This window comes from Macrobrachium rosenbergii, chromosome 42 (genome assembly GCF_040412425.1).
Source record: "Macrobrachium rosenbergii isolate ZJJX-2024 chromosome 42, ASM4041242v1, whole genome shotgun sequence".
In the NCBI taxonomy this organism is placed as follows: domain Eukaryota; kingdom Metazoa; phylum Arthropoda; class Malacostraca; order Decapoda; family Palaemonidae; genus Macrobrachium; species Macrobrachium rosenbergii.
Genome location: NC_089782.1, coordinates 55041743 through 55064434, shown reverse-complemented (window position 1 = coordinate 55064434; position 22692 = coordinate 55041743). Strand labels below are relative to the sequence as shown.

The 22692-nt window shown below is 42.6% G+C and overlaps 1 protein-coding gene across 1 annotated transcript in view; it reads left to right on the top strand.

The window, feature by feature from the left end:
• Positions 1-22692, top strand: part of LOC136828441 (uncharacterized) — an 82592-nt gene that overhangs the window by 2762 nt on the left and 57138 nt on the right. Inside the window, exons 4-6 of the mRNA XM_067086502.1 lie at positions 224-1950; positions 12215-13578; positions 15516-15645. Of these exons, the coding sequence (XP_066942603.1) occupies positions 538-1950; positions 12215-13578; positions 15516-15645 (2907 nt within the window). The 5' untranslated portion in view covers positions 224-537. The remainder of the gene's footprint in view (positions 1-223; positions 1951-12214; positions 13579-15515; positions 15646-22692) is intronic.

Sequence of the window (22692 nt, the reverse complement as noted above, 5' to 3'; positions counted from 1 at the left end):
AAACTTTTGAAAAACTCAATATTTTAACTAAAAATGGAAATAAAAGGTACAAAAGTTATGATTTATAGTAGGTAAATGTTTCATGTAGAATGTGCATTAGTAAATCATTACGTATGCATTTTTAAATACTCTGACAAGAACATGTAGGTTTGTGATTCTTCAAATGTCCACCTTTGGGACTGTATAGTATGAGTCATTGGCTATCCATTTTTTTTTTTTACAGAATGTGTGCCATTACCTGACATGTTCAAATGGTGTGATCACCCAAGGTGCACACCCTGCTCTTCCAGGAACTTCATGTGGGGAGAATCTAGTTTGCAGTGGTGGTAGTTGTTCTGGTAGGTTAACTCCTACTGCACCACCAGTACCTGAAGAACCACCAACTATTTTCCCATGGCCACCTACTGGGTCACCATCACCTCCTACAGACATACCTTCTCCCCCTCCAAATATACCATCACCCCCTGGAACTGGGACATCACCACCAACTAACATACCTTGGCCACCTAATGTACCATCACCACCTGGTTCTATACCATGGCCACCTACAAATGCACCATCACCTCCTGGTTCTGTACCATTACCTCCTGGCTCTGTACCATGGCCACCTACAAATGTACCATCACCTCCTGGTACTGTACCATTACCTCCTGGCTCTGTACCATGGCCACCTACAAATGTACCATCACCTCCTGGTTCTGTACCATGGCCACCTACAAATGTACCGTCACCTCCTGGTTCTATACCATGGCCACCTACAAATGTACCATCACCAAATGTACCGTCACCTCCTGGTTCTGTACCATGGCCACCTACAAATGTACCGTCACCTCCTGGTTCTATACCATGGCCACCTACAAATGTACCATCACCAAATGTACCGTCACCTCCTGGTTCTACACCATGGCCACCTACAAATGTACCATCACCAAATGTACCGTCACCTCCTGGTTCTATACCATGGCCACCTACAAATGTACCATCACCAAATGTACACCCTCCTGGTTCTACACCATGGCCACCTACAAATGTACCATCGCCAAATGTACCGTCACCTCCTGGTTCTATACCATGGCCACCTACAAATGTACCATCACCAAATGTACCGTCACCTCCTGGTTCTACACCATGGCCACCTACAAATGTACCACACTAAATGTAAATCACCTCCTGTACCATCACCAAAATGTACCATCACCTCCTGGTTCTATACCATGGCCACCTACAAATGTACCATCACCTCCTGGTTCTGTACCATGGCCACCTACAAATATACCATCACCTCCTGGTTCTATACCATGGCCACCTACAAGTGTACCATCACCTCCTGGTACTGTACCATCACCTCCTGGTTCTATACCATGGCCACCTACAAATGTACCATCACCAAACGTACCATCACCTCCTGGTTCTACACCATGGCCACCTACACATGTACCATCACCTCCTGGCTCTGTACCATGGCCACCTACAAATGTACCATCACCACCTGGTTCTAGACCATGGCCACCTACAAATGTACCATCACCTCCTGGTTCTAGACCATGGCCACCTACAAATGTACCATCACCTCCTGAAACTCAACCATCTCCACCCACAAATCTTCCACAGCCCCCAGCAAACTTACCATCCCCTCCTGGTGGTTCACCGTCTCCACCAACAACAATACCATGGCCATTTCCACCTATAAATTTACCCTCCCCACCCGGAAGTAACATACCACCACTTTTTCCTCCAAATATGTTTCCAGGTCTATTCAACTTCATCTCTTGGCCGTCCTATTCCACCTCACCTCAGTGGTACCAAGGTAACGTCTTATGGCCTTTCACTCAGTCAGGCACCAGTGCCAATACTAGTCCACATCCGGGAACAAATGTGCCAGCTGCAACACCTGAAGCAAATCTTGCTGCTTTCAGTGATCTCTTCTCAAGTTCTTTTCTCTTGAACTTAGTAAGTAATTTATTATTATTATTATTATTACAAAGGAAGAAGACCCTCTTTGAGGCAAATTTTGTTGAATAAAATGGCTGAGTTTTCTCAATTCTTCTAATAATTCGCTTTTCCTGCACATCAATATTAGTCAGTAATTGTCCAATGTTCATATTTCAATGGATGAAAAGCGTATTTCTTACAGCAGAAATTCTGTATTTCAAAGCACTGCAGTAGGTTATTGAAACCTGGGATGTAAATCCGTAGATTTTCCTGGTTGTATTTTTTCTTTTTTTTCTGACGTCTGTCTGGTATTTTTAGTACTCTTTCTGTCGACGTGTTTCGACCATCTCGATGGTCATCTTCTGGACGTTGGGATGCATTTGGAGACACAGGGTTTGCTGTTGTTGTTTAAGATTAAGCCAGCCTTGTGCTGGCACAGGCTCTTGCTCATGGAGTAGCCCGTAACTGGATTTATGTCAAAATACAAAGAACAGTGCTTTTGGCTGTTAGTTGGTGAAAAAGAAAGAGGGTGACAGGCAGGATTGCAACCCCTTTGAACCTTACGGTACCCATCAGTAGGAGAGAGAGTTTTATAGCGGTGAGTCCCAGCCTAGTGGGAGAGGGCTGAGAAGGAAAAGGAAGAGAGCTTGTGCCTGAGGGAAAGGTAGCGTTAAAAAAAAAAAACATGTATAAACACTTACATATACTTATATATACAATGTACATACAAATGTATACACATGCATGCACACATACATAAATGGAGCGAAGTTTTATATACCCCTATGTGCACACACCTGCATGCTACACAGGTATGCATAAGTGAACACCTCCATATACCTTTGTAAAATATATATATATATATATATATAAAAAAAAATATATATATATATATATATATATATATATATATATATATATATATATATATATATATATATATATATATATATATAAAGGTAACAACTCATATGCAGAGATGGGTTTGCGTTGCTGTACGGCTTACTGTTTTAACTATGAGAGTATTCTTTTACCTGAGGAGATGGGCAGGACATCAGGAGATTGCCAAGACCTGAAAATATATAAATATATACAGAGCAAAAATGTATATATACCCATATACGCACACACCTGTGCGCATACATAAGTATATAAACAACTACACACACTTAGCTAACAATATATATATTTATACATAGAGCCTAAGGCTCTTACCCAGAAAGGGTAGTCTTCGGTGTCCCACTTACTGTTTGACCTGAGGGAGTGTTCTCTTGCCTGGGAGGTGGGCAGAATGCCAGGAGATTGCCAAAACCTAAAAATATATAGAGAGAGCAAAGATGTGTATATGCCCATATAAGCATGTACACATATATGTGCATGCATACATGCGTATACAGCAATCTACACACACCTACTTAACAGTATATATATATATATATATATATATATATATATATATATATATATATATATATATATATATACATACATACATATACTTTCAAGGCTTGTGGCCAGAAATGGGAAGACTTTGCTGTCCCCCTTGTGTCCCTATGTTCTCTAAGATATGTCTAGTGATCTGTGCCAGTGTCTGAGTGTCTGCTCATTTTCGGTCAGATTCGACCTGAGATCCTGCGTTTCTGGACAGTCCAGTAGGTAGTGTGCGAGGGGCTGATTTACCACTTGGTCACAGTACTGGCATGGCCTGTCTTCGTTCCCAATCAGTTGCCAGCTGCACAGGTATCCTAGCCTTAGCCCATACGTGATGACAGAGAGTTTTCTGGTGGTTTGCCTTGTTATGTCGTGAGGCTTGAAGTTTGTGACTTCTACATACCACTTGGCCGTTCTTGAGTTTTGCAGATAGTGCTGTCGCACTTCACTTTCTTCTTGAAGTCTGGCATATCTCTTTGCCATTTCTTTTAGTTGTGTGATTGATGGCTGCATATTTATACTTACTGTGCTGCAGCTGAGAGCACTTTTGGCTAGGATGTCGACCTCTTCATTTCCCTGGATCCCCACATGACTAGGTATCCAGTTGAGTACGATCCTCCTGCTGGCAGCTTGATGTGACTTGGCCACTGATTTGATTGCTAATATCAGTGTCACATTTTCTTTGGGTTTTGTTGCCTTGAGCACGAGGATTGCTCCTTTGGAGTTGGTATGTACTGTTGTGTGCCCTTCTTTCCGGATGGAGTCTTCTAAGGCTTTGAAAATTGCCATTAGTTCAGCTTGTACTAGTATGGAAGCATTGTTGGACAGCCTCCAGCTTCCTTTGAAGTCTTGGGGGACTGCTGCCGCTGCTGTTGCCGGTGCTTTTGGATCAAATAATCCATCTGTGTAATATGTGTTGTCAGCTGCTGTGCTCCTGATTGGTTCTTCTGCTGCAGTCCTCATATGTGATGCTGTGCACAGTGCTTTACTTGCCGTTAGTACTGTAAAATTATACCGGAGAGGGTCTTCAACCCAGGGAGCTGGTTCTTGGTATCCCTCAGGTGGGACATCCTTTGTCATGTCTTTCACTGCATCCTGCATATTTAGTTGTCTCAGTGACTGAAGTATGCTGCCAGCATGTGTTTTAGGAGGATTTAGCTCCTCGTGCAGGTTTATGCATGCCCGCATTTTCTTCTTTAGCGGTCCTTCTCTGTCGCTTTTGATCGTTTTGCACAGTATGGCAGCATTTCTTTGGCTTATTCTGTGGGTGAGAGACTGTAGCTGTGTTCCTGCCCGCAGGAGACATATTCTCGTCCACATCGGGGGCCCCCAGCATTACTCATGGCATTGTTCTGGATGACCTCCAGTCTCTGCTGTTGATCCTTCCTGAGCCTTGGCAGGATTGGTGATGCATATTCCACTTGGGCTCTGACCATTTGCACGTACAAATTTTTGAGCAGATGGAATGTGGCTCCTTCTTGTAGAGTTGTTATCCTCTTTAGAGCATTGAGTCGTGTTCTTGTTTTGGCCTGGAGGAGCTGTATCTCTTTCTCAGGAGATAGTGCATTTGCAATGCAGACTCCCAGGTATGTATAGCTGTCTACCCAGTCTATGGTGTCTCCTTTTAGTAGAAGGTTGGGTGGATTTTGAACATGTTTTATTGCCATGGCTTTTGTCTTATTTATGTTGATCTTGAGTCCCAGTTGTGTGCATTTGTCCTCTATTTGTTGCAAGGCTTCTTGCATCTTATGAAGTGGTCTTCGAGGGCTTGTGCTGGCGATGCAAACGTCAACAGCATATATGAAAACCTCTATTCCCTGCGGTAATTCTAGGCAGGCTAGATTCTCCATTAGGACATTGAACAGGAAGGGGCTTAGTATGCCTCCCTGGGGAGTGCCATTTTCAAGAGGGTGGTATTCTGAAGTTCTGCCTTGGAACACTACCCTGGCTTCTCTGCCTTGCATATATCCTTTTGTGCATGCAAGTAGGTTGCCTTTGATCCTCTTCCGAACTAGGGAGGAGAGGATGGTTGCTGCATTTGCCAACTCATATGCCTTTTCTAGGTCTAGAAAGACCACTATGGAGCGTCTGTCATTTATGGCACATAGTACATCCGAGAGGCACTCATGGGTGCCGACCCTTCCCTATAGGCATACAGCATAGGTTGTAAGGGCCCTGCCTTCCATGTGAGTCTGTTTAGGACCATTCTTTCAGCTACTTTCTCTGTGCAGCTGATAAGAGATATTGGTCTGTACAAGCCTGGTTCCATAAGCTTTGGAATTGGTTGTGTCCTGTTGCGCCCATTTCTTTGGCCTGGTTTGCTCTGTATATGTTCTATTTATCAGGAGGAGATAGACCTGCTTGGCAGGGTCGCCCATGTGCTTCAGCATGCTGTAGGTGATTGCATCTGCACCAGGGGCTGTGTCCTTCTTCCCTTTGCTAAGTGCCATGTTTAGTTCCTCAATGGTGAAGGGTATGTCCGTGTCATCTGGCATGTTGCAGGCAGCGTTGATTTCCCTCCACCTTGAAGGGGTAAGTTCGCTTATTTTTTCTCGCGTTGTTTGAGGCAGGGTGTGTGACTTGGTTCTCTCTGCAAAGTTCCTGGCTATGTTTTCAGCTTCTTCCTGTGGGTTGGGATGGCTGCTTTGCACTGTCCCTCCCTTTCCAGAAATTTTTGCAAGGAATTTCCAGATTTGGGTCACTGGCGTTAGTCTGCTAATATTGGCACACCATTCATACCATGCTTGCTGTTTAATTCTGAGACACAGGGCGCTCATGGCGGTATATATAGGGGGTCTCAGATCAGGTCAATTTTTCATTGGCTGCCTGAGGCGATTCTCCTCGGGTGAAGTCTCCTCTTGTGCAGTGATGGTTGTGTGAGTGTGCACGTTAGTGAGTGTATTATTCGGAGGGTTGCTGCCCGTAGTTGGACATTCCTGATTGGTTCGCTCATCCGGGGTGCCAGTAGGTGCCGCCCCTCGCGCCGATGTCGGTAGGAGGAAGGTCTCCTTGTGTGGTATTGAGACTCGGCTTCTCTCTCCCGATGTGTAGGGCTTCCGGGAGGCATAGGCAGCGATGGTTGGTCGCTTGATCTATTATCTCTATGTTAGGGATAATTTCATTCTTTTTCATTCTCAGGTTATGGGCAGTCCTGGCGTGATTAAATATGGCGCCCTCCCAGGCATGACAGGAGATCTTCTTGGAGAAGCGCATGGTAATCATACCGATGTAAGAGCCTAGGCACTCTGGAACGGGCATTTGTATCGTTAGACAACGTTGGTTTTCTTCAAGGGATCCTGCTTGAGGGGGTACTGGGTTATTTCTCATCAACAGGCTGCTGGTTTTTCTTATTCCGGTAGCATATGACGAGTTTAATCTTCTCATCGGGATCGGACGGGCTGATGTTACCTTCAGTGATGGTCCTGAGGGCGGCACGTTCATCTTCTTTATATTCTTTATGTAATTTTCCTTGGTAGAAAAGTTTGATGTCATCAGAGGTGTCAGGGCGAGGTTACTGATGGTACCATCCGTTCACGGCTCCTCTAATGCACTTGTCTACCTCCCGATTCGTGTGTTCATCATCGATGAGGATCTGGGCAGCACGTTCCAGTTCTCCATGGGTGTCAGTCCAGGAGGAGCAGTGCGAGAGAGCTCTTTTGACGAAGGCGCTGATGGTGGATTGCTTATATCTCTCAGGACACTCACTCTCTCCATTTAGACACATGCCCAGGTTCGTAGGATTCGTGTACACCTTCGTGATGAAGTGTTCCTCCCGTTGCTCGATGAGGATGTCAAGAAAGGGAAGGCAACGATCGTGGCTGTATTCATTTATGAATTTTCCTTTGTAGAAAAGTTTGAATATATCAGAGGTGTCGGGGCGAGGTTCCTGATGGGTGGAGAAAGGGGCCTTTTTGGTACATATCTCCAGGAGGGCACAGAGGGCGTGCTCGGGGATGTACAGTGATGGAGTAGTGGTGTCCCTATACACACAATCCAAAATTATTTGTATTGTTTTGTTGAAAGGAATGTTCATGAAGAGGGACTCCACATCCATCAAGGCAGTGATTCCTCAGGAGGGCATCGCCCTAAGGGCTTCCAGGAACTCTGCTGAGGACTTCAAGCTGTGATCACCAGGAACATAAGGAGTGAGGATGGTGTTGAGTCTCTTGGCTAGCTGGTAAGTCGGGGCTGGGATCTGGCTAATAATGGGGTGTGTGCATAGGGACCCCACTACTCCATCACTGAACATCCCCAAGCACGCCCTCTGTGCCCTCCTGGAAATATGTACCAAAAAGGTCCCTTTCTCTACCCACAGAGTCCATATGTACACCCAAACCGACAGCGTAGCCATGGGTTCTTCCCTTGGAGTCATCTGCGAATTTTTACATGGGTACTGTCGGGAAGAGGGTCTTTAACAATATAAGAAAGCTGCAAATGCATGTACGGTACAACTATGACACCTTCGTCAGTGCTGTGAGGGGTGAAGAAATAGAGAGCTTAAGGCGTGCCTTCCACACCCACAGCTGTCTCAACTTCACAACTGAATACAGCCACGACCGTCGCCTCCCCTTCCTTGACGTCCTCGTCGCGCAACGGGAGGAACACTTCATCACGAAGGTGTACACGAAACCTACGAACCTGGGCATGTGTCTAAATGGAGAGAGTGAGTGCCCCGAGAGATATAGGCAATCCACCATCCGCCACTGCTCCTCCTGGACTGACATCCATGGAGAACTGGAACATGCTGCCCAGATCCTCATCGATGATGGACGCATGAATCGGGAGGTAGACACTCGCCCCGACACCTCTGATTACATCAAACTTTTCTACCAAGGAAAATTCCATGAAGGATATAAAGAAGATGAACGTGCCCTCAGGACCATCACTGGAGGTAACATCAGCCCGTCCAATCCCGATGAGAAGATTAAACTCATCATATTCTACCGGAATAAGAAAAACCAGCAGCCTGGTGACGAGAAATAACCTGCTCCCCCTCAAACAGGATCCCTTGAAGAAAACCAACGTTGTCTACCGGTACAAATGCCCGTCCCAGAGTGCCTAGGCTCTTACATCGGTATGATTACCATGCACTTCTCCAAGAAGATCTGTCATGCCCAGGAGGGTGCCATATTTAATCAAGCCAGGACTGCCCTTAACCTAAGAATAAAAAGGAATGACATTATCCCTAACACAGAGATAATAGATCAAGCGACCGACCATCGTCGCCTACGCCTCCTGGAAGCCCTACACATTGGGAGAGAGAAGCCGAGTCTCAGTACCACACAAGGAGACCTTCCTCCTACCGACATCGGCGCGAGGGGCGCCACCTACTGGCGCCCTGGATGAGCGAACCAATCAAGAACGTCCATCTGCAGGCAGCAACCCTCCGAATAATACACTCACTAACGTGCACTCCAGCGCACGCACACAAGAGCACACACAACCATCACTGCACAAGAGGAGACTTCACCCGAGGAGAATTGCCTCAGGCAGCCAATGAAAAATTGACCTGATCTGAGACCTCCTATATATACCGTCATAAGCGTCCTGTATCTCCAGACTCATCCCAACGTCCAGAAGATGACCATCGAGATGGTCGAAACATGTCGACAGAAAGAGTACTAAAAATACCAGACAGGAAAATCTACGGATACACATCCCAGGTTTCAGTAACCTGCTGCAATGCTTTGAAATAAAGAATTTCTGCTGTAAGAAATACGCTTTTCATCCATCGAAATATGAATATTGGACAATTATTGACTAACATTGATGTGCATGAAAAGCGAATTATTAGAGGAATTGAGAAAACTCAGTATAAAATCAATTTGCAAAATGCAGCCAATTTATTCAACAAAATATTATTATTATTATTATTATTATTATTATTATTATTATTATTATTATTATTATTATTACGGTGTTCAACTACGAAACCTAATTAGTGCTTCAGAGTCAGTTCCCATCCACGCTAGTTAAATGTAATGTTAAGTTTGTTGTGTGGTGCGTGCAAAGGACAAATTTATTGTTTTTTATGTTTTCATACTTTTCACATCTTTGCATATTGGGGTTTTCTCTTGGTAGGTGCTACCAGAGATCTGCCATAATTTCAAAGAAAAATACTTAAAACACCTTCATGCACATCTATCTACTAAACTATATGTCCATACAAAGGATTCCACATCTAATTAATTGAAGTTGACAACTTATGTCTACTGGTTTAATAATTGATTCATATTCGTTTTAAAAATTTGGAATGCTTTGCTTTCCTAGTATTTCCTAAATGGTTTAATTTGTCCCCAAGTGATGGACACTACTAACTTTTTGTCAACTTATATATTTTGGTGGGGCTGAGCTTTGTTTGGGCATATACAGATGCTCCTCTACTTACGAACGAGTTACCTTCTGAACGGCTGTTCATAAGTTCAACTTGGTATACACAAGGTCAATATGTACAGTACTATTTATGTTTTTTCTTACTAAAACCCAATACTAGTACTGTTACTGTACTTTATAGGGCATTTTATTAATAAAATTATATACAAAACCTAACTTTAAACAAATTATGATAATAATACTGTAAAGTACATGTACAGTTTTCTTACCTTTGAAACTGGTGGCATAGGCTTGTCGTGATGGATGATGAGAGGGGAAGGGCAGTGTGGAATTAATACAGGGGAGGCGGGTCGTCAACGTCTTCTTCGTTTTCTTTAATTTCTTTGAAAAGGATTTCTTCATCACTTTCCTCTTCATCTGGGGAGGAAGCAGTCATTGGAGGTGGGAAGGCTCTTGAGGTTGAAGGCGCTGGTTTAAAGAATTGTCTATGGAAGTTTACGTTGTCTTTCCTTTCTTTCCATCATATATGATATGATAATACCGGAAAGCATCATTGAGTTTTGTTGCTACTTCTGAGAATCTCTCAACATTGGGGTCCTGATTCTCAAAAACAGTCAACTCTTTTTCTAGAAGAGAAAATCCTTTTGCCACTAATTTTGTTTCAAACTTCTTTAAGGGAACAAGTTGTTGTTCTTCTTCATGTTCTGCTTTTTTGCATTTCTTCCAGTTCCATCCAATCCCCATTCGTCAGCTCCTCCGAGTGACTGTCGAACAGCTCTTGGAAGTCTTCTTCCCCTGTGTCAAGCTGTAACTTTTCACTTATGTCCACGAGACTGTTAAGGATTCCCTTTTCCTCCTCTTTTTGAAACCTTCTGGAGTCATTTACAAACTGTGGGCATAAGGCCTTCCATATTCCATTCATGTTGATGTCACTTACTTCACGCCATGCAGCGTCAATGTTCTTTACACAACTGTTGTAACCTTTCCAGAAGTCACGTAAGGTAACATTGCGTCATTTATCTCCTTTACGCCCTGATCCATTGGCTGAATGAGTGAAATTGTGTTGGGGGTATAAATAAACAACTTGAACGTCAGGATGGAAATCATCTAAGTGTGGTGGGTGACAGGGGCATTATCCAAAATTAAGAGAATCTTGAAAGGAATGTTATTCGCTCTGCAGTAGGCTACAGCTTGCCTTCGGGGATAAAGAGATGAAAAAAAAAGAGTCCTCAAATACAGCAAGAGTGACCCAGGCTTTCTTATTGGACATCTAGATTGCAGGTAGAGAACTTTTGTGATATTTTTCAGTGCCGGTGGATTTCCAGCACGATTGACGAGGAGAGGTTTTTAGCTTCACATCTCCCGAGCAGTTGCCACAGTAGTAACGTTAGCCTATCCTTCACCGCCTTAAATCCTGGCACCATCTTCTCTTCACGGCTGATGTACGTTTTTTCTGGAATTTTTTTCCAGAAAAGGCCTGTCCTGTCTATATTAAAAATTTGCTGAGGGGTATAACCTTCCTTATCAATTATTTCCTTGGGCATCTTGGGAAATTTTTTGACTGCTGCTTTGTTGCCGCTCGCTGGCTCACCGCTTACGGACACGTGACGCAAGTTGGCTCGTTTTTTGAAGCGATGAAACCATCCACGACTTCAGCAAATGTTTCATCTTTAGCACTTTCGCCAGCCTTAGCCTTCAAGTCATCGAAAAGACTTTTAGCCTTTTCTTGACTGAGCATGAGGCTGAGTGGTACACATCTTTGTCTGTGGTGTTCCATCCAGATACCGAAAAGGTTTTTCATTTCTTCTACCACCCTCCCCCTCTCTTATTTATAATTGTTGACTGCATTGGCACAGCACTTTTCACGTTCCATAATTTTGTCTTTCTTCTTCAAAATTGTGCCGATAATAGAGCGATTCTTATTATAATGGCGCTCTGCGTCGATAATTTTTTCACCACTATCTAACTTTTTTATTGTTGACACTTTAGTTTCCATTGAGATGGCTTGCCGCTTTTTACCACTACCACTTTCATCAGTAGCCTTGCACTTGCCATTAGGCATGATAGATAACGGATGCAGTAAATATTTAACGATAAAATCAGACGGATGAATTGCTGCACAGGAGATGAAGTCAGCACTAGCGTAAGTACAAAGAATCTGGGATGCATAGTGGCATCAGCTACAGTGCTGCTCAGCATCGGGAGCGGCAGAAATTATAACTAAGTCGAAGCAGGCCCTCACAACAAGATTTGCACTTCCGGGTCTTGGCCCAAAACACTCCAAACAAAAATTGAATTTACGAGCACGGATGTTTGTATCTCTGAAAGTTTGTAAGTTGAAAGTTCGTAAGAAGAGGAGCTATTTTGATTTCAGGTTTTGGTAGTCTGAATATTTTAATGACCCATTCGTGGGAATGTTAACTAGAATGGTGACAGAATCAGCATTATTTTGTAGTTTAAGATGACCATTCCAATTAAAATTATAGGTAAAAACTGAAATTCTTGTTATCCCTTTCAGATAACAAGAATTCCTCCGGGATTACGTTGTGTCTTCTTACCCTTGTTCCTTCATCCATTCTTTGGTTGTCCAAGAACAAATAATGGATTTAATTACTTGATGTTACAAGCAGTTTATGAAGCCCAGGCCTTGAGCCAAGCCCACCTGTTTTCCACACCTATGCCTAATATAAAAAGCTCTATATCAAATGTTTCAGAAAAGGGATCAGACAGTGTTGTTGGAATACTTTCAAGTAAGGCCCATGAGAATATGATAAAAGGAGACACATTTGAGTCATCAGGAGTGTGGACTCCCACGGATAGCAAACACCAGAAACACACAGTGCATGATACCGGAGAAAAACCATCAGGGAATGCAAAGCCTTCACAACAAGGCACTCAGGAAAAGTCTAATGTTTGGTATCATGATGGTCACTTGCAAGTTTCAGGTTCTGACAAGACTTTGAATTACTTGAAGGATATACCGAGTATGGTTGCTTCTAAAGATATTCAGACTTCACTGTCATGGGAAGATGGAGGTCACAAAGGTCACTTAAATGCGACTGGTATAATCAGTCATTCTTCTCAGAACGACAGTAGACCAGAAATGACCAAGTACCACACACCACAGGAGGAGGCTGATGTTGAATATCGTCCATTGAATTATGAAAACACTGAAATGAGTTCAGAAAAACATGAAGTTAGTGATAGAAATGCAACTTCATGGTTGATAAGAAAGCAAATAAAGATTCCTGATCAAGCGACTGATAAGGAAAACAACATACAGACATCATTTACAAATATTGGCAATAAGGATGAGTTTTCGGGCATTTCTCAACACACTACAGCTGGCAATGAAACCCTTAATGATGATAACCAGTGGCTAAATGATCTACAAAGATTTTTGTACAACTTGGACTTTAGTGATGTAACAAATCAGACTCAAACTTCCAAAGATGAAGCCAGCCGAACTTTGATTGCTAACAAGATGATGGAGCTTTTAGGGGCAAACCTTTATGAAACAAATTTACTGAATAAGACTTTGAATTTTACACAGACTCGTCGTGGCAACATGAACCAGATCATGGATCAGAATATTCACAGAAGAAAGCTTAGCCCTAGTTTCCCAAGGCTAAGCAAAGAATTTATTACCTCTCCTAATACAAGTATTGTAAAAAACTTTTTGGATAACGGCACTGTTCTCTCCATGAAAGACGGTTCTGACCTGCAGTTTAAACACTCAAACCCTTACCCTGTGCAGTTACACAATTACCCCTTAATTAAAGGATTACTGAAAATGAATACTGACTGGTCTACGGCTAATGAGACAGCAAATCGAAATATGAATAACACTGTCTCGTGGAACGATACCACAGATAGTGGAAGGTAAGTTGAGTTACAGAAAGATTTTCCAAAAATCAGAAAAGGTGTAAAAAGTTTTCCAAATGGAATTTGTATTCTTTGTGTCAGTGACCCCTGCTGATGTTGGCTTAAGTTTCAAGGACCCATCGTAAGTCAAAATAATTCAAAGTTAGGCAACTGTAGGACATACCTACTGTACTATCTCTTTCTAATTTTTGACAGAAATGCATATTCATTCATTGCCTTTTTAATATGTATCATATCAATATATAAATTCGCTGGTACGTATTTATTCATCACTGAATCATTTTATATTGTCATTACTTAAGTTTTCACCTCTGGCGCTTAAACATCTGTAGAGTTCTTTTCACACTTTCCGTCAGGTTCATGTCTGAGTTCTTTCTCCATAAGTCTCTGGCCCTCCAACTGGTTGAGGTCCTGCTACTTCCAAACCTCCATTCTGACCGACTTTTCTCCAGTTATTTCTTTGAGAACCCAGTGTTTCATGTCTCTGAACACCACTCTTCCTGGCTAATTCTTCATCCATATTATCTTATGTTTTCCAAGATCTCCACTAATGAATCTTAGCATTTTATTGTGACGTCAGAATCTCTTCCATTTTCTTTGAAAGTACCTCTGTCTCTGCTATGTAGAAAATTATAGGTCCTACATGCAAATCATAATTTCTAAAAATGTTATAATTAAGATATATCGGCATTTATAAGGAGTCCAGCAACATTTTTCTATCTTGTCCTGAATGTTCCCATTCTTTTCCTCACTGGCCTCTCTAAAAGTTCTTCACAATCCAGTTTGGCAGTAACAATATTTTAGCCTCTCCAAGGTCTGTCCCTTTGACATAGCATCCGATTACTTTGTCTCTTCACCATTACTTCTTATACATTATTCTTAATTTAGCAATCCTTATTACTAACTGCGATACCATCTGTTAAATTTGACATACATATTGAACTCAACTTTGTCCTCTAGATCCACATGGCCACTTTCAGGACGAACTTTCTCCTCGCAAAATCCTGTCATTTTGGTTTTCCAAATCTGTGTTTAGCTTAAATTTATTTTCAATCTTCTTTTTATCCAATTCACTCTCATTCCTGGAACCCAATAACAATGTTGACTGAATTCAGTGTCAGCTTAGAGTACAGTATTTTCTGTAATATAGAATTCAAAGTCTATGCTTATCACTATAATGATGCACGTGAATGAAAATCTCAGACCCAAACTTTTGACACTTGGTCCTACAACGCCAATGTGGTTTTCACAGAGACCAACAGATAGTATTTTGAATTCTTTATAAGGCAATGGGATGAATATCAAACATCTGCATGTTTTTCTTATTTGTTTCAACTGTAAGAAAAATGCTACTGGAATCTTTCTAATTTAAGAGAACTGTCTAAATTTGCTTGAGAAACACAGCGCTATATCACAGGACCCATACCGAATGAGTCACATTTCTTGGTGTAAATATTGTTCAGATGTTTGTTAGAAATTAACTACGAAATACTTGTTTGGTTACAGTAATCTAATTGTAAAATATGATGCAAAATGCAGAAAACATTGAAAATATCATTATCACCGTTGACATTTGTGCTCATTATATACATATCACAGTCTGCAATTCTTTCAAGTTTAATTTGGCGAGGTATGCCTACTACAATTTACCATTTTCATCGCCAAAACCATCTCAAGGATAGTGTATTTACTCAACATAGCCCCTACTATATTCTATGTTTTGTCAAGTGCAGAATCTTTTCAGTTTTAGTGTGTAAATTGTGCTTTTAATATTGTAAAGTCACACACACACAAGGAGGTGTCACAGGAACTTGTGTATTCAGCAAAATAGCAATCAGAACATTACTTGGAATATTTTTTCCTAAAGTAGTAGTAAAACGCAACCAATCAAACAGTATAAAACCCAAATTCCTAATGGATATCATATTCTCCAGGATAGTGTTTTTGAGATCGTCACCGCTTCAGGATCCTATAATGGCTGTTACAGCACCATCTTATCTCCGGGCCATGAGGGCCACCCCTTGCAGCAGGTCCTGTGGAACTGGAACCAGGATTACAAGTCAGGTGAGAAATCACTATCTTTTTATATCTGCGAAATCATGTCGTGTCTACTAAGTACTTAGTACATAAAAGAACTGAATATCTTAATATCTCTTCCACTAAAATTGTGTAGTGTTAGGCAGGATATGGTTTAAAAAACACTTTTATAATCATACGTATGTGAATCCTTAACTTTTTGTTACATTTCAGAAGTTTACTGCAGTAATAGATTTCAATTATATTTTGTGGAAAGAGGGGTTATAGGCCATGGAAGCATTCACTAGATTTAGAAATTGTATATCTAAATGTAACTGCAGAAACAGGGGTCTTTCCAGGCGACATGAATGGATGTGTGCAAAGAGTGTTTTATAGTTAATGCTGTGATTATTCATTGGTTCCCGTTTCGTTTCTGTTAGTGTAAACTAGCATTTTCATATCTTACTTAATGCAGTGTGACACGAAGGGCTTCTACGAGATTCCTCCAACCATGTCTCTCTCTTGCTTTCTCAGGCAGATCATTCACTAAATCCCAAACTCCTCATTCATAGTTCTTATCCATGTAGGTCTTGGGTTTCCTGTTCCTCAAGAGACTTCAGGTGTCCATGTAACATCCCGTCTTATAATCCTTTCAGGCTGTAGTCAAAGAACATGCCATAGCCTCAGCCAGTGACCAGCATTTTCATAGACACAGTACAACAGTTGGTTAATTTTCACCTGTTTGGTCCGCTAAAGTTAAAAGTAGGGAATTCCATAATGTCATATACCTGTGAATATTACAGGGGCATTCTGCAGATGCTGGAATGGAATGGAATGGAATATAAAATTCAGGCCAAAGGCCCAGCACAGGGACCTATGAGGTCATTCAGCACTATTTTTGCAGATGTTAAAAGTCAATTTAAATTTGTTAAAATTTCGAGTAATATACTTTATTTCTGAATGTAAGTGGTACTTTATATACTTTACAACTTATACGTAAATACTTGTTGAAGTTGCACAATTTTCCCTGAGAAATGTTTTGCTTACATTCAGTACCTATAAATACAGATATTTTGTTTTTATTCTGCTTATTTAACCATGATCAGGCGGTTTCCTTGATACTGTATATGTAGGAGAGAACGCGAAGTGGTATTCTTATTTTTAAAATTTTTGGGGGCAGAATATTTTGTTTTTATAGAGTTTTTTCACATGTGTGTGTGGATTACAAGTATCTACTCCCTAAAATATGCAGGAGCACCTTTGAAGATTTCTTTACAACATGGTTTACTATCTACATATAGCTCCTGTCATTTACAGTGAACAGTAAAGGCATGAAAAACCTTACAAAAGAGCTTTCAGTATCGTATTTCAAAAATTTATATTTTCAATGGTGATATTTTTTGCTGCAATACTTAATTTTGCCCTCAGTACCTTAAGCTTTTTACATCCTAACATATGAGTAAGCCTGATTTATCAGCAATGTGATGTCACTTGAACACAGAAATAAATAATCCTGCTAATAACATTCCTCCTCATCCCTTTACTCTATAAATAATGTAGCTGGTATTTAATCTTTGTAAATGTAGCAAATTTTTAAAGTAATTTGTATTTTTCCTAAAATACTCGTACAGACCTAAAGTTCTTTACATAGGGATTTAGCTTCCGAACACAAGCTGGAACGGCAGTTTAACATTCAGACAAGGTCGTTAATGCTGACACTAGGGGGGAAGCCCCGCCCACTCGTTGGTCTGCACTTCGCTTTGCCTTTCAGCCCAGGTACCAGAATAAGGGTGGATGAGGTGGGATGTGAATGTAAAGAACTTCAAGTTTGTATGTTAGAAAAATACAAATTACAATACTTTAAAACTTTGCTGTTTGTTCCTATACAAATACAAACCTTCGTTCTTTACATAAGAGACTTACCCATTGGTGGGGGAGTCTGGCCAAATGTCTGAACCGACTGGTTCTAACCACCCTGGAATACATTCCTGGTCTGGGGGAGCTAAGGAAGGAATCCTGCACTTCTAGCTTGCTGGACATATGGGATGTTGCAACTGCTAGACTTCCAGGTGTAAAGTAATGAGTTTGCTTCATTACTTTTGATAAAGGCTAGGAGGAACCCAAATGTGTCAGAGATAATAAAACTTGCTAATAAAACCAACAGGTTTGTTTTATTGTCTATCCCTTTCTCCCCTTGTCTAGAGAGAAGGGGGACATGCATCCAATCCACCTACAAAAATATGAAGGACAGGATGCCCTCGTCATGTAATTACCTGCAAAACTCATCCTTCCAACATGTGACGGCTCACTATGTGCCTCTGAGAGAAACAGGTAAAACAGAAAAGGAAGGGAAGAGACCAGTCACACACACATTCTCTCTTGCATATCGAGCACCTTGACGAGATGCTACCTGTCCCCTTAGGGGAGCCGGATGAGCTACACAACTTGCTGGGAAGCCACCACAAGACTCAAGGAAAAACATGTCTAAAGACCTGTGGGCGATGTCACGAAGGTACAACGAGGTAAATGTGGTCTAGCATGACCACATGCCTGCTCATAGTACCTGCTGAACTGACAAGTTCTTCCAGAATGAAAACAATGCGGCGATGCCCCTAACTTTGAAACCTCTTGCCCAGACTTAACTCCCTTCCACCTCATCAGATGAAGAGTAAGCTTGTTTGGTGTCTCAAGAAGCTTGAAAAAGTTTATGTTCTTGGACACCTCTTTCTTGGTTGAGCTGATACTAACAGGACAAGGTGGCATCTTGTCCCAATCATCACCTACAAAGTCCTTGAGGGAGGGGATCGAGAAGGATTCGAATCTGGCATCAAAGACAGATGGATTCTGAGTCTTCATTACTAATTATGAGATGAACTTGAACATAACAGATCCCCATCCTTTCGAGTGCTTAACATAGAAGGCCAAGAAGCTTGCCTACTCACTTCACTGAAGGCAGGACAAGCAAGAAAACAGTCTTTAGAGTCAGATCTCTGTCTGACGAACTTTCAACGACTCATACAGCAATCGAGCTAGGCTCTTTAAGACAAAAGTCACTTCCCATTCCGGGGGGCATGAGTTCCCTGGGTGGGAAAGACTGTTAGAAACTTCTCAGAAGCATAAAGATCGCCCACGAGGATGGGAGATCTATTCCTTTCGACTGAAGGACCTGGACAAGTGCAGCTCTGTAGCCCTTAGTGGCCAAAATGAAGAGAAGCTTCTCTCAGCAAAGAATGACAAGAAAGTCCGCTACCTGCTGAAGAGAAGCTCTGACCAGAGAGATACCATGTTGACTAAGCCAACCACAGAAGATGGAGCATTTCCCCTGGTACACAGCTGCTATGGATTTCTGCAGGTGTCCAGACATCCCCTTCGCTATGTGTTGAGAAAAACCCTCTTGCTCAAAGGAAATGCTGGATAGTCTCCAAACTTGAAGTGCTGGCACTGTCACAGCCTGGAGATACCTCTCAACGTGCAGCGGGCACAGAAATTTGTGCCATGGGGGAATCTCTCTCGGGACCTAGGACAACAGAGCCAGCAGGTCTGGGAACTGTTCAGTGAGTGGCCATTGGGGAGCCATCAGAGTTAATCTGAAATTTGGAGTGATGAGAGCCTTGTTGTTCACCCAACGAATCAGACAAAACGGAGGGAAAGTGTAAGCCTCCAAGTTGTCCCCTTGGTGCTGGAAAGCATCCTCCATCATAACCCATGGGTCCAGCACAGTCGAGCAGAATACCAGTAACTTTCTGTTGTACTGGGTCACGAACAGATCTATGTTTGGGACTCCTCTTGACTCAAAGAGTCACTCCATAATGTCTTAGCATAGGGACCACTCTGTCCCTATCACCTGGCTCTGCCGACTGAGCTTGTCTGCCACCACACTCCAAGAATACGGAATGTACTTGGATGACAGCTCTGCCGAGTGCTACTGCCCATTTGCACACCTGCACTGCCAACCTGTGCAGCTGGGACACCAGCCCCCTTGCTTGTTGATGTATGCCACTACCATAGTGTTGGTGCTCATCAACACCATGGAGTGCCCCGTGGCTTGGTCCCAAAACTCTTGCGGGGCTAAAAAAGTTGCCTTGAGTTCCAGGACATTGAAGTGGAGGTGTCTGTCATTCTGGTCCAACGCACACCTGAAACCAACAACTCTTTCACATGTGTGCCGCATCCTTCAGTCAATGTGTCTAACGACAGAAGTTTAAGAGGTGCGAAAGAAACGAGCAGGATAAAGTTACTGCTGATTCATTGAGGACACAGGCGGTTTATATAGCAGCAGACTGACGTCACGCCGAGGAATACAGTGAGAACCAGGGTGACCTGAGGTCAATAACATTTGACAATGAATACAATGAATAAATACACTCTGAGTTACAAAAATAGACAATAATGAAGTTGAATACATTCTGATACGTGAGCAAAAGAAACATATAACGCACAAGTTGGTAACAGGTAAATATTTACATAAATCAGTTTAAATGATTGGGTATGGCTGATCTTACGTGACCCGTTCTCCTTGGAGCGGCAAAGAAAATGGGTCGCCATCATAGAAAACCCACTTAGTGGGGACTTTACAGAAGCACCTCAGGAGGGGGAGTGTCCAATTGCACCCCTAAAAAGAGACTCCTGTCATCTAACTACCAAGCTAGATCTCTCCTCACTTCCTCCGACAGAGGAACAGGAGAGAAAGGAGGGTCCCTCGCTGGAGGCCAGTACTGTACTCCTTCATCCTCCACTAAAGGGAATGGAGGTGAAGCTGCCTATGGGGGACCATCTTCTCCAATGACACAGGTGACCCAGAAAGACATGCCACTGCCAAGCAGGTTGTTCCTGCTGGTACAAGAACCCAGCTGGAAGACCCTCACTACTGCCATTCTATCAGCATGCCCAGATACTTTACCCTCTGCTTGGGCATGAGATCTGACTTCTCGAAGTTGATCATTAAATTCAGGATGTGACAAAAACTCAAGAAGCTGATCTCTGTCCAGAAGTACCTGCAGCAACGAGCTCATTGGGACCAGCCAATTGCCCAGGTATTTCCACAGACATACCCTTGTGAATGAGCCAGAGCCTAGGTCAACATGAACACCCGAATGAACACTTGGGGAGCAATTGAGAGTTTGATGCAAAGTGCCCTGAACAGGAACACCATCCACCACGAGGGTAAAGTGGAGATACTTGTAGGAGGATCGATGGACAGGTACTGAAAATACAGTACACATCCCTCAAATCCACCGAAAGCATGAATTCGCCCTCTTATGATATCGAGAACTGAACAGACCGCTTCCATCAAAAACCAGGTCTGGCAAATGAAACAGTTCAGTGGACAAAGAGGTTGATGACTAGCTCTAGCTGCCCATCACCTTTTCCACCAGGGATAGGCGTCTGGAAATCAGTCTCTTGTGACTTCCATAGTGTTTTTCCGGAGCATAACAAACACCTTTTCCCACACCCCGGAACTAACATTTAGGACCAGATTGGATCGAGTGAGGGGTGGCGAAGACTCGTAGGGTCATAGATACCCTACCTGATGGGCATCCACTAACCAGGTCTCTGATCCATGTCGACATTCTTTTTTTCCTTGTCCCCCCTCCCTGACATGGGAGGAGGGCTGAAAGGGACATGGCTGTACATCTGTCACTAATCAGATAAAAGAAACCTGGGTACCTCTATGAGGGGCCAAGAAAGCCTGGGACTTTCTCTGATTGAAGAGGAAGGTCCAGCCTGGCCCGAGGGTTGGGCTGCAGTGCTACACAAAGACCTGGAGGTCTTAGCCACTGCCTGGTGAACAAGTTTGTTGTTTTGAAGCCTGTCCATCCCAGCCTCCACCTCATCTCTAGCAAAAAGGGAGGAGGATCCCAGATCTAGTCCATTCCTGAGCATCAAAGCCAACTCAGGATCAACAAACCTACCAGTTTTAGACAGCACAGCCTCTTGCCTCTTTAACACAAGGTTAGCCCACAGTCTGCTGTCTGGTTGAGGAGGCAGATAATACCCCTACCTCCAAACAGTAGCAGTCTCATGAAAGCTGCATCTTCCTCGGGTGTACGGGCACCTGAAGAAAAAGCAATCTTCGCCAATGACAGGCTCCAAAGATCGATCTACGAGACTGACTGGAATGCTGCCATGACAGTCGATTCCAGGCCGCTGCCTCTGTCTGTGAGAGGGAGACTCCCTCCATGTGGAGACGCTTTAGCAACAGACCAGGACACAGACAAGTCAGGTCTGGGTCAACCTGCTTGGTCAGCAATGAGCTCTCCATGAGAACATATTTCCTCTGGCAAGCTCGAGGCGGAGGAAGTGTCTTGCACCAACAGCTGGACCGGGGAGAATTCTCTTGCCCAAAACCAAGAGAACTCACCTGCACCAAAACCTCATCAGTAAGTCTGGACAATGACAGGTTGAGCGAAACTCTGGGTTCCCTTTAAGTACCCAGAAAGACTCAGTGGTGGAAGCATGGTCCCAGGAAAAGCCAACCCCAAAAGAGGAAAGAAACTGATTACACAGCCTGTCCTTCCCTGGACAACGCCTAAACTGTGTAGTTTCCTCTTCAAAAAAGGCTTAAGTAATTGAGGGGTTTGCATATATAAAAACAACTACAAACACACAAATATATTTCAAGCAAAAACACATAAAACAGAAAACAAACAGCAGTCAGGCAGAGATGTCTTAGCTGAAAGCAAAGTGGAGTGCAGTCTGATGAGTGGGCAGGATTCCCCCCTAATGTTAGTAGTTAACAAGATTGTCTGAAAGTTAAATGGTCGTTCCAGCTCGTGTTCACAAGCTAAATCCGTATGCAAAGAGCGAAGGTTTGTATTTTTGTAAGAACAGTTACATTTTTGTTATACTGTTTTGGAGAGTACGTACTGACAGGTTCCTGTTTTGTACAAAGAAACAACCAGTTGTTATTAATTTTCTTAGAGCAAGTGCTGTATCTATTCTAATTTTTTTCTATTTAATACTAAGGACAGAGAAGAGTATAAAGAACTTTTATATCCTGATTCATAAACACGAAATTGACAAAAAACATTATTGTTTATTATTAATCCAAGTAAACCACATTGAATTTTGAAAAATACTGTTTGTAAGGAAATA